A 12,408-nucleotide genomic window follows, 5' to 3' on the forward strand; every position below is an offset into this window, starting at 1 on the left:
TAACACTACAGAAGAACATTATGTCAATTTCTGATGAAGCTGATGTAGAAACAGTTTGTGACGATCCTATGAACAAACGCTGCAGATCTGGTGTACTTTCATGTAATGTTTATAATTGATAGTTATAGTAATGCCAATAAAAATGAAAAACACTGTTTTCAAAGAGTTTCACTGATCTTTGATATAAATGGCTAAATCTAAATCCTATATCAGGTTTGGCAAAAACTTTAACTGTTGGTATTACAATCTATGTCTTAATGGTCTACTGCTTTGATTTGATCATATTTTGGATATAAAATTGCGCTTTTTCTATAGATATGTAGTTAGCTGTAAACCTGCCAACCAAGAGAAGTGTTTAAAATGACTGGATTACAATCCCAACTGAATCTGAAAAGGCATTTGAACAATCTCTTGTTGTGACTCTAGTTATAAAATCACCTTTACATGTCAAAATAAGTGCAAATATGAAATATGAGTCTGATTTTGAGTCATTTGTCCACCAACTGTTTTTTTGCATATTGTTTGTGTACTCTGAATTATAAATGACCAACAAATGAGGGGTTTGCATCATCATTTATATGCACACATACAGTTAATTGCACATCATTATCTACACTAACATGTTTGTCATGTTGAGCATGTGTAAGTTTATGATCACATTTCCAGTTTCCATTTTCATACTTGTATCACTTGGGATTTTATCTTTCTGCCCCGATGATTCTTGTCTTAAATTAAATTGGGTACCCTGAAAGTAAGTCCTTTCAGCTGACAAGATAATCAAGCTGAGCTCCTCCAAATCCGGTTTTGAAATCCAGTTGCGTATCCACTTTTCACTGATTCAACTTGAGTGCTCGGTGCTGTTGTTCCCTTTAGGTCCTCTGAGTGTTTTCCCTCTCGTCTATTCTTCTGGCTATAGTCAGTGGGATGCATCCTAATTTCACGTTGTCTTGAATGCACCATCAGTATGAAAACAAGGGCATCACCCACAGAGTGGAGCTCTTTTAAAGTAGTATAGCTGCTTTGGTAGACCTGTGCCGTTGTGTGCAGCCATGCTCAACGAGCCAAAAATAAACTAACAGTGTGTCCTCGGGCACCCCATGAGACAATCACTGACCTGGCTAATGTGGGTGGCTGCCCTCTGTGCACACACAAACACAAATGTAGTTATAGAAGACTCATACACACCATGGATAGATCTGACTACATCTCACATGTATAATCTAGTATGATTTAATGATCTAGTGTCTCTTTCCTGTCTTCCTGTTCTCCCTTACCCTCTGCACTCTCTATACCGCAAACACTCATGATCTGTCCTCGGCGCCCTGGTCCATTGTTTGACTTGTTCCTATTTTAGTCTTTAGCTAGTTTGCCAGCTCAAGCATGAACCCCATCCCCGGCTCTGAGCCTCAAGCCACTGCACTGGAACAAGGAAAGATGTTTTATGTAAACAGTAATATATACTATAATAATGTCCTACTTGCCTGTTGAGTGTAACAAGTCCCAAAGAAGTTCACCAGCCTTGGAGGAAAATAGTTTTTTGCTCATGGTTATTGTTTCTAAACTCCGTCATATGCACCCTGGTCTCCGTTTAATGCACAAGCCACAGTGTGTCTGTACAGATCTAAGTCGTTTACGTTTCACTTTCCCACTGGGAGAAATGAGCTCTCACAGCATTGTTGACTGATTTGTTGAATTCTAAAAAAAGAGTCCTTGATGTCCTTGTCAAGGAGGACATGAAGACTCAATATCTTGTTGTTGAATGTTGAAGGTAATTTAATATGTATATTAGTAATCAACAGTGATGTGCTTGACACAGTTAGAAATTAGATCACTTGTGTATTTGTCTTTACAAGAAAAATATCTTATCACTCATGCAGCCCTCAAAACCTGGAGCTCATCCAGGACAGCTGGGACTGAGTGACACACACACACACACACTTTCTATGGAAAGAGAGATAATTGATGTTTGAGGATGCAAGAAATACTTGTTTAGCTGGTTCCTCAAATGAAGACTGCAGATTCACACGTCCCCAGGGTCTCATTATTATCTGCATCCCACGAGAGTCCCTGATTAATTGATTGATCACTTCTTTCACTCCTTCTGTGGTCTGTTGCCTCTGTTCCAGTGAGACCAGGGTGATATTTATATTATATTCTGTTTTTAGGTTTATTTTGTAACATCTGCCTCTTGGGACTACGGATGAAAAATAGCCTTTTGGCTAACTCTGGCACATTTACAGAAATGTTTTTATTAATGTGCACTGTCCCTTATCAAATAAACCAATAAATAAAAATACCTGAACATATATACAGCTTAGCTGGTGGACCCACTAAACTGGCAACTGAGTGTAATTTTATTATTTGGGGGTCTTATTCTTCAGCACACGCAAACAACATGAATCTAACTTGTGTACTTCCAAATGTTGACCAAGAGAGACATTTGTTAAACCTCCTTTTTTCAATTCATGGTCTCAGAAATCAGGCAGTATCTCTTGCAGTTTTTAATGAATAGTTGATTTTTTTCCTGAACCTTAAGCTGATGTTTTTAAATATTTTAAAGGCTAATTAAGTGGATTAGCACTTTCATGGTCTAGTCAACTAATGGTATTCGATAAAGAATGGACTGAGAGAGGTTCACCACAACCCTAACTAACCTCTTACCTCTGCCCCTCAGCTTTGCCTGTAATGAAGACTCAATGTTGCTCCATTACCAATTTTCTCCAATGGCAAACACTCTGCTTTAAGTTAGATGGATGTGAATCAGCGCTGCACTGTGTGTGTCTGTTTAGCTTAATAAATTCAAGCTGAATAATGAACAATAATGGAAATGGAAATTCCCTAAAGGAAACTGGATTTGTTCAACATGACAGGTACAAATATCTCTACTGGGAGCATATTTATCTTCATAAAGAGCTTTCAAATAGTCTCCACACACACACCTTCAGAAACCAAGTGGCAAATATTATCCATCACACTTAAAGACAGTGATAATTACAATACACACACACAAACACACAAATAAGAGGGCACTAAAGCCTCTTCACTCTTACACACTGAACACACACTCGTGTTTTCATTTTGGGGACATTACATTGACTTACATTCATTTCCTGGAGACTTAACTTTACCCTAACCATTTCTCTAAACCTTAACCTAACCTTAAACCACGACAATAACAATATGACCGTGTAAACAGATTTATGTCCTCACAAGTCATGCAAAAACACACACACACTGAGGCAGCTACAAGCAGCTTCTTGGCCTTGTGTTACAATCTTTGCCATTAGCTGCACAGCGATAAAAGGACTGAGAAATGGAGCCAACAGATCTGAGGAGTGACAGAGGAAAGAGAAACAGCAGAGAGGTAAATTTCAGGGGGAAGAAAAGTACTTAAGCTCATCATTATCATCACCTCCTATGAAAATACATCGAACACTTTTTATCACTAACTTTATATTAGACAGAGAAGGAAATGTAACTCAACAGAATATCTCTCACCACCATGTGTCTATAAATCAATTATATATGACAAACTGTCTTTTATTAAGTACATTTTCTAAAGTACTGTACTTAAATACACTTTTGAGGCACTTGTTCTTACCATGAGTATTTCCATTTTCTGCTGCTACTATACTTTCACTACAACCCAGAGGCAACTATTGTGCTTTTTAGTCCACTACATTTGTTTGGTTGAGGTACTTTGCAGATTGTGATTAATGATACAAAATATAATGAAAACCTATATTATGAAGTAACATTATAGGTTCAGATAAAAATGATCCCCTGGGTTTAATTATTTTAGTGGAAAATAAAGTATTCAAATTGGGCTGCACCTTTACCAGCTGCGACATCAAGGTGATGTACACATTAATCATCAATGCTTAAATAAAAGATCTCGGTACTTCTTCCACTATTGCATTAGACATAGTATAATATATTACACATAATTATATATAGCAAATTATGGATTTAAGAAGAGAACAGGAACGTTTTGCATTGTTTCGTTAGAGCGGTCATGTCTGTATCGACGGCGCCATCAGGTGGCCAGAGAGAAGGGACAGGAAGCTTTGAATACAGGAGATTGTTTTACATATAAGACTGGCCTGTCATATCAGCTTATATATTCTTAGGATCATTTATTGGCATTCAGTCTGATACGCTGTAGTTGTGTTTGTAAGTGTGAAAAGGTTTCCTCAAAGCCAAAGCCCTTTTCCATGAGGTGAGATGTTTAGCCAACCCTGGGCAGATTGTATGTTGACTGTAAGTTAACTTAGTTTTGTAAATTGTGTCTTCAATATGTATGCAGTGTTTATATGTGTTCATTTCTGCTTGTCTAATAGTATTGTTTTTGAAAATAAACTATATTCATAAACTGAAAGTGAGACAATTCTTCAGGACTGTTTCAATCATCTCAACCTTTTCTTTCATTCAATGCCACATGAATGAACCATCAGCAGCAGCTGTGGGCTCTCGCTTTTTGATACCAGACGACACATTTAAGAACGATTTAACAGCATTCAAGTTTCCAACAAAATATATTTATATTAGTGAGTCACATTTATGTTACAATTTTAACACACAAGGGAAACAAATTATTATAGTGCCAGAGCAAGTCTTCCTCCTTGACCTATCAGATTTACAAAGATCCACTAGAAAATAAAATGTGTATTATGAATATTCCTATGTTAAATGTTATTCAGTTAGCCTGAAAGACGGCTGTGGAACATAGGAAGAGAGAACATCACCTGACAGACAAATCAATCTAAAGTGTGACTGTAGATTTAATATACAATTATAATACAATTATTCATACATTATTTATATATTTATGGTAAAGGAGTAGTATGATTATTTAGATTATTGATGTTGATATCGGGCAGTATTTGACAGCTGGTGATGATGTCAATCTTTTCGGACACAGCCTTCAGGTCATCCAGGATTAATCTGATGCTGTGGGACGCATTGATGATGGCGCTCTGCGAAGTATTTAGCTGAGCTGTTGCACTTTGAACCTTTCACAAAGACAATCAGAAAAAAAAACCCTCAAATTAAGGCATTTCCAACCACAGCCAATTCTCTGTTACAAGATGCGTATCATAGAATCTCTGATGTAGTATAAGTAGCATCCAACACATCTACGTACCTCTCTACTGGCGCTGCCATAAACCTGCCGTACCGTCTGTCCCACGTCAGAATACAGCCGACTGTTAGATTCCTGCAGCTTCTGTTGTAACAGCGTGTCACCTGGAAAAACACAATTACATTGTCAAATTGACCCCTGAGTGGTGAGCAGTCTGTCACACTTTAAGTATTACCATTACTTATTCTAATCATGACGTTGCTGTATTGCATTCCTCACCTTGTGGTCTGTGTGTGGGACTTGGCCTGTCTTCCACTATCGACTGTATATCAGGGTGGTCTCTGACTACAATGAGAGGAGGCAGGTCTCTCCGGAGTATCTGGACGCTGTCCTGGCTCAGAGAGAAGGCTCGCGCGGCCTGCTGCTCCTCCTCACCGTCACTGTCTGTTTCAGACGCCTCCCCGGGAACCTGACAGCATCCAAGACATCACAGCAGAGTGAATAGATTGACACACGCGCGCACACGCACACACACACATCTCTGTCGCGCTAAAACACACGAAGACATGCAAGACTACCTTGGCTCCGACTGTGGCAATTTCGGGAGCGGTCATGGAGGTGATGTAGACTTCATCATCAGAGTCCGTCTCCGAGGCCTCGCCCTGCACCACTATCTGGTACCCGCTGGACATGGCTACACACACACAGACATACAAAACGAAACTTCTTTAGCTAACGTTAACGTTACATTAAAACAAATTATAGGAGAAAGGACAAGCTCAGGCACTTCCTGTTGCAAGCTCAGTAAAAATAAAAGTCAAAGGTATTCTGTAACATAATGCTAAACGTTAAAATATAGAGCCCAAAATGTCAAACCTTCTCTGTTGATTTTAAAAATGCAAATCACATGAGCAGCTAGGAAGTGGCTTGTTTTCCAAGAACCAATCCGATGTGAGCTATGGTGTCACGTGATATCTGACCAATCAGACCGCGATTAGAACGCCTGCGCCATATAATCGAGAGTTTGTTTGTAATGAAAATCGGCGTACACCGAAATTAAACATGGTTTTCTGGAATGGTTTCAGGCAGTGTCTATGATACCAGCCCTCCACATGACAGCATGTGGATGTGGTTTATTATTGGGTGTATGATTTATTCTTGGTAGAGCATGTATTCTGCCACCACCGGGTTTTTTTCACGTTATGACAGAAGGGAAAACTGCTGCTAACTCCGCCTGCGTGAATCCCGAGCGGCAAAGTTTACCCGGTAGATATATCGAGTGCAACCCAGGAAGCTGACTTGTGTTTACTTCGTGTAGCATACAGTCTGTTGACAGGTACAGTACATTTAACAGTTTACTTTGCTTAATGTATTTAGATAACTACACGCTATGCCACATATAACGTTAGATGCATTGCTTTGTCCCAATTCTCTCTCATACCGAGGTATGAAAAACTAGCCCTGGACAATGCCAGCAAACAACACAAGCTAGCTTTCTAGCGCTAACTATCAAGCTAACGTTAACGTCATTGAAGGTCTTCACATATAACTTTAGCGTTAGCTACCGAAACTGATGATTCTCTCTTTTGAGGCAAAGCTATCTAGGTTAAGTGAAACTGTTTTACTGAAGCGTTATATTGAGCAACATAATCACGGTTGTGTGTTTGGCAGAAATGGCAGACGAGTCTCTGTTTGACTTTCTCCATATGGAGATCGTGTCACATATTTACAAGGAGCAGCAATCCAGTAAAGAAGAGATGGACAACAAGGTGTGTTGAATAAAGGCATTCATCAATCAACTGACTGAGCTTTGAGTTACACTGTGGTCTGTAATAACCTTGCAAAGCACCATCTACTAGCTAACGTTACTTAATACCATGTGTTTCCCTCTCCCAGGCCTCACAATACAGCTCATCGTTACATTATAATATTTTAGCTTCTACAGGACACACTAATACACGTACGCTAGCTTCTGTCCACTGAGCAAATTGACAGCTTGTATTTCTTCTCTTCAGGACAGGGCTGTCTGTGTCTCTGTCCTTGAAAGCATGGGCTTCAGGGTAGGACAAGGACTCATTGAGAGGTAGACGAGCACACATGTACTGTATGTGTAATGCTACATGCTTTGTGACATGCATCCTCTTCACTTACTCTACATGTCTTTATGTTTGCTTTGTCTAGGTTGACCAGGGACTCTCCCAGCTTCAAAGATGAGTTGGATGTAATGAAGTTTGTCTGTAAAGACTTCTGGACGAAGGTGTTCAGGAGGCAGGTTGACAACCTCAGAACAAACCATCAGGTAAAGTAAAAGTTCAGAGTAGTCTTTCCACCAACAGGAAGTTTAATCCCTCTTCTGACATTTTGACTTTGTGATAGATATCACACGTCATAATGTCAAAGAAGTGCTTAGAATTACTTTATCACCCTAATTGAGGGAGTCATTGCTGGTGAATTGAGAAATTAATATATACAGAAGCATATTAATTGTTTGTAACTAGTGTTGTTACTAAACATGCATTTACTTCCTGCCATAGGGTACGTATGTCCTGCAGGACAACAAGTTTTCTCTGCTGACTCAGCTCTCCAATGGAAAACAGTACCTGGAGCAGGCTCCTAAGGTTTGTATTCTCTCTCTCTCTCTCTCACTCACACACACCCACACACATACATACACACACACACACACACACGCACACACACACACACACACACACACACACATATTCCTACTGTTGTCACCTGGGGATCAACTACAAATAGTCGTCACTTAAAGGCTTTTTTTGCTGCTAATGTGTATTTGTGTGTTTTCCCGCAGTACCTTGCTTTTTCGTGTGGCATTGTGAGAGGAGCTCTGTCTAACCTTGGTCTGGACAGCGTGGTGACAGCTGAGGTCTCTGTTATGCCGTCCTGTAAGTACTAAAAGAATACCAATCACGACTCTCTTTATTGTGGGAAAGAGCGAGGTGACATAACATGCTCATTGGCTTCCAATTGTACCCAGACTGTTGTAACTCATCCAGTTTGTCTCTTAAAGTCCAAACACATGGTTCACTGCTCCTTAATTTTGTCTTGACAGGTAAATTCCAAGTGGTGGTCCAGAAGTTGTGATCTGAACTCCCGTGCTACCCTGGAGCTGCTGAACAGGGCCATGTGGGGTTCTGTTAATTCTAAAGAGAGGATACTAGTTCCTGTCCAACCACAGAGGGAGTCACACGCCACCCTAATTTACTCACCTGGGTCAAACAGGACTAGCCAGGTTCTGCTGACAACCAGAGCAGTTGCAATGTTGAGTGCCCAAATGTAGAGGTCGGACTAAGAAATATTTGAAAATGAAAAAGAATTTAGGATAAGACATCAACCACCATACCATCTCTTTTAGCATCAATCCAAATAGTAGCTAGTGAGCCTTTTGCCACATCAGATTCATTATGAACCACCTGTTCCTCTGCAGACACACAGAACCTGTACCTGGTTCCTGGTGCTTTGTTCTGCCTTGGAGCAGATTGCCTTTAGGAGCTGACTGTCTCATGCATGCTGGTGGTCTTTTAAATTCCAGTTAATTTGAAGGCAAAATGCAAATCTAGAATGAGTCATTCATACAGGACTTTTAGTTTAATTGTGTTCTATTATTAGATGTGATAACAGTTCCTGAGAACCACTCAAACTGAACAGATTATAATTTTTTTTTTGTACCAAGATGTAAATGTTTTTTACAGCATTGATATGAGTTGTATGTAGTGTTGATATTTTCCTCGCATACAGAAAACTGCAACATGGATTTATGGGTTACAATTGTTGATGTTACTTTGTTTTGTATAAAAAATCTCCTCAAATATGAATACTAAAACAGCTTACGTATGCGCTGTTTGTTTTCATTATTTCAATTTTCTCAACTTGACATTTTCTCTTAATCAAATAATAATGTGACACAAACCCCCCAAAACAAGGCCTGTTGAACAAGAAAACAAATCTTACTGGTAGATGCTGTTGCCTCTTTGTGCCACTAGGGGGACACATAAAGCTGCCATCGTGTTTATGTCTGTTGCTTCACCCTATGGCCCAAGGTCTGTCAAGTGTCTCCATGTCTGGTCCATATTTTCCCTCGGATCTTTAGTTAATCTTTCAGATGTACTCCCAGTGTTTGTCTGGGAAATAGAAGAAGCTGTAGTTGCACACACGCGGTTGCACAGTGCCGTGAAATCCCCCCCGTGTGTATTTATTCACACAATGTCACAACTAAATAATCAACAGTTAAAAACGTTATTCAAAATAGTTTTTCAGAGTCTTCACAATTCCTGCCATTAATTATTCAAATAATTTGCATTGTTATAATTAATCTGTGACAACACTAGATGTGTAAATACCCGTTGCATATTCTATTTTGCATGTTTGGTATTTTAATTCATAAAAATAATCAAAACTATTTTTGCACATCAACTTAAAAAATATTTGTGCAAAGAGTTCAAAGCTTGTTGACACTTTTCATGGCACTGTAAATAACAAAATACATATTGAAGAGAACTATTTAGTAAAAATCTTATGTAAATGTGTACCTTATTCTGTATTACTCGTCTGCACAACAACACATTACACTGTGTGCTCTAGCTACAGCAGTTCCATTTCCCATCATCCCTGCTTAAGGTATTAATATTTCTTTCAGGTTGCTGATCCATATCATGAGCTTGGTATTAAGAGGTTTTACTATATGTGATTGTGCTGCACTTCTCAGATATTCAGTGTAAAAGTTCTGAAGAAAACCGTGGTCATTTTGAGTTAGTGTTTGGAATAAGTCTACCCAGGTTCTGTCAAATCCATCATCACATTTGGTAAAAATATTTGACACTTCATTAATCCTTATTTTGGTTTAGCACCACATGGACATTATTGCTCTTGTTGATTTATTACGTTGCTCACTCTGCTTTAATAACTTGTGTTCCCGTATTCTAATGCCATCAGTGTGATAGTTTGACACAACAAAGGGTCGTTGCATGTAACTTTATCCTTTTAATGCGTCTCCAATGTGACTCTCGCTCAGGCTCGGCCCTGAGTCACTACTCTGCTTTCCACATCTACTCTTACTGCTGTGACAACTTACCGTCTGTATTAGACACAACCTGGAGGGTGTATTTCACCATACAAGGAGAAACTTAGCCTCAGTAATTCCTTGAATATGTGATATAACAGCTATTATCGTGACTGACGACATCAGAGCAGAATTTGAAGTCGATAACGAAGGGCAAAACCACGCTCAGTGGCCAAGTGAACGTCTCATGCACATCTATGGCCAACGTTTGACTGAAATAATAGCAATGATATATGTTTGTAAGTGTCGTATTATAATTTAATTTTAAGTTTTTTTTTTACTCCTGCAACACACAAAGTGAGTGAAACAATAGCCACTCAACTATGATTGTTCACAAACCCCACCATGAAGCATGGATGAGTCGGACTGCATCTTAAAGAGGCACAGACTTGGGTTTGGACAACACCGATTTTTTACTTTTGTTTTACAAAAAGCCTGCGTTGCCAACAGATGGTATGGGGTTAGGAAGGGTCTAATACAAGAGCTGCTGTCGGTTGCATAATGGGAAGTGTAGAATCCAGTGTTTTTGGAGCTTGACCCATGCAAGGGATTAAAAGTCAGGATGCCTCGGCTTACGCTGCATCAGTTTTAGTCATTCTTTCAAAAAATCTCTTTCTTGCAAGTCTTCCAACTTCTTAGAAGGGCAATACGACATTCCCTTTAATATATTCTTAACTCCTTTGTCTAAAACTTTGGGTTAGCACTCTAACTGGGTTATGTCCTGCTGGCCCTCAAGACAAGTGTTCTTGAATGAGATTAATAGAGCAAGAACAGTTAAATAAGCCCCCTGGTTATAAGTAGACTGCCACTCTAGCCCTGCTGATCTGCATAGCTCATCGGAGGTGACGGCAAAATTAGTGTTTATTTTGGAATTTCTTTTCAACTGTAGAGATGTTGTGAAAGAAGAATACAGTCAGGAAAACTGAGTTAGGCGTCTGCATAAATGTGCAGCACCTGACTATAGCCCACTCTTTTAACCATTCGTTGCAAACCATTAAACACTTTGCCCAAATCCTGTCTGGAGAGAAGGGGGGGGGGGGCAGAAAGTGGGATTAAAGAGAAAGCCTGAGAGGGGGCTGAACTGTAGAAAGTCGGTGAGGAGAAGAGGGTGAGATTGAGAGAGTGGACATAGAGGAAAATAAAAAGGAGAGAATGAAGAGCCTCTACAGGAGGCTGGAGGGACTTGAAAGGTAGAAAAGAGAAGTTTATTAGAGGTGTGGGGGGGGGGGGGGGGGGGGGGGGGGAGCAGTGTAGGAGAAGAGAAGGAGGAAGAAGGTGAGAAAAGTTTCATGTATAAATGTACAAATTATAAATTGAGGGGAAACTGGGGACTGGCTCGCTACAATTGAGGGGTGATGGTGAGAGTTCAGCTCACAGCTGTTCTGTGCTGCTCTACATGGCTTCGCTCCACTTCCTCCTGCATCACAATATCACAAAGAGGAACGGTCAATGAAGGGTGGGAGGAGGAGGAGGAGTGTGTTCAGGAGCTAGAAGAAAGAAAGGAGGTGCTGGGGGGGGGGGGTGGTGGTGCAAGTAAAACCGGCATTCATCCTCTCAAATTGATGACTTGCTAGAATTGAGCAACACTGTCCACATGGACTGACTGAAGTCTTTTGTGTGAGAAGTTGTCAGAGACTATTGATCTGGGTTAGGTTCCCCCGAAGGCTCACTGCAGTTTGTAGGCAGAGATGCCGTTTAAAGTAATTGTTGAACCCTGACAATTTGGTCGTGCCAGTACTAAATTGGGGTCCAAAACAACGTCAATGAAGTAGTTAATTCATCACATGCAGCTGCACAACACCCACAAGTCTGAATAGAGCAGGTCTAAGTGTTTAGGCTGCTCCATAAGAGTTTTTTTATGCTACTTGGATGCTAACAGAAGGACGGTATTGATAGTCTGCTGGAGCTAGTTAGTTGTAGCTATTTAATATTTAAGCATGTGTATTCTCAGTAGTGAAGTACCTAGAAGTTGTCTAGGTGAACTAGCACTAGTGTGGTTATCATTAGACTGATTTATTTAGCACTAACATTAATAGTTAGCTGGTCAGGAAACAGTAGGAGCTTAGCCAATTGCTAGCTAGCTTCTGATGTGCCCGCCTTCATCCTCTCAAATTGTCCCACTTCTTTGTCTCGCAACTTATTCCACAGCGTTTTATGTAGGCCTCCACTATTACCCCACTATTATCCCAATTCTTACTCATTCAACTTCCTTCACTCATGCATACCAGCCTAAGAGGGAGATTCT

The 12,408-nt window shown here is 40.0% G+C and overlaps 2 protein-coding genes across 2 annotated transcripts; one reads left to right on the forward strand and one right to left on the reverse strand.

Moving 5' to 3' along the window:
* Window positions 1-4,516: 4,516 nt before the first annotated feature.
* On the reverse strand, window positions 4,517-5,997 carry bloc1s3 (biogenesis of lysosomal organelles complex-1, subunit 3). The gene is made up of 5 exons (XM_076100020.1): window positions 5,957-5,997; window positions 5,659-5,774; window positions 5,360-5,549; window positions 5,144-5,244; window positions 4,517-5,012 (listed from the first exon to the last, which is right to left on the reverse strand). The coding sequence occupies exons 2-5, from the start codon at window positions 5,770-5,772 to the stop codon at window positions 4,827-4,829; spliced, it is 591 nt and encodes a 196-aa protein (XP_075956135.1). The 5' UTR covers window positions 5,773-5,774; window positions 5,957-5,997; the 3' UTR covers window positions 4,517-4,826.
* A 284-nt stretch (window positions 5,998-6,281) lies between these two features.
* Window positions 6,282-8,934, forward strand: trappc6bl (trafficking protein particle complex subunit 6B, like). Its single transcript, XM_076100021.1, has 7 exons — window positions 6,282-6,416; window positions 6,752-6,849; window positions 7,096-7,163; window positions 7,262-7,379; window positions 7,615-7,698; window positions 7,896-7,989; window positions 8,157-8,934. Exons 2-7 carry the CDS (start codon window positions 6,754-6,756, stop codon window positions 8,186-8,188), a joined length of 492 nt encoding a protein of 163 aa, XP_075956136.1. The 5' UTR covers window positions 6,282-6,416; window positions 6,752-6,753; the 3' UTR covers window positions 8,189-8,934.
* Window positions 8,935-12,408: the final 3,474 nt, after the last annotated feature.

The sequence above is a fragment of the Anarhichas minor genome, unplaced genomic scaffold (assembly GCF_050575085.1).
Source record: "Anarhichas minor isolate MPS153535 unplaced genomic scaffold, ASM5057508v1 ptg000026l, whole genome shotgun sequence".
Taxonomy (NCBI): Eukaryota; Metazoa; Chordata; class Actinopteri; order Perciformes; family Anarhichadidae; genus Anarhichas; species Anarhichas minor.

Bases quoted from the DNA above. Each gene is read 5' to 3' on its own strand.
- bloc1s3 (XM_076100020.1), bottom strand. From the start codon at position 5,772: ATGTCCAGCGGGTACCAGATAGTGGTGCAGGGCGAGGCCTCGGAGACG. The intron at 5,550-5,658 runs GTAGTCTTGCAT...GGATGCTGTCAG, and splicing joins TTGCCACAGTCGGAGCCAAG to GTTCCCGGGGAGGCGTCTGA. The intron at 5,245-5,359 runs GTGAGGAATGCA...GTGTTTTTCCAG, and splicing joins TCCCACACACAGACCACAAG to GTGACACGCTGTTACAACAG.
- trappc6bl (XM_076100021.1), top strand. From the start codon at position 6,754: ATGGCAGACGAGTCTCTGTTTGACTTTCTCCATATGGAGATCGTGTCA. The intron at 7,164-7,261 runs GTAGACGAGCAC...TGCTTTGTCTAG, and splicing joins GGACAAGGACTCATTGAGAG to GTTGACCAGGGACTCTCCCA. The intron at 7,990-8,156 runs GTAAGTACTAAA...TTGTCTTGACAG, and splicing joins GGTCTCTGTTATGCCGTCCT to GTAAATTCCAAGTGGTGGTC.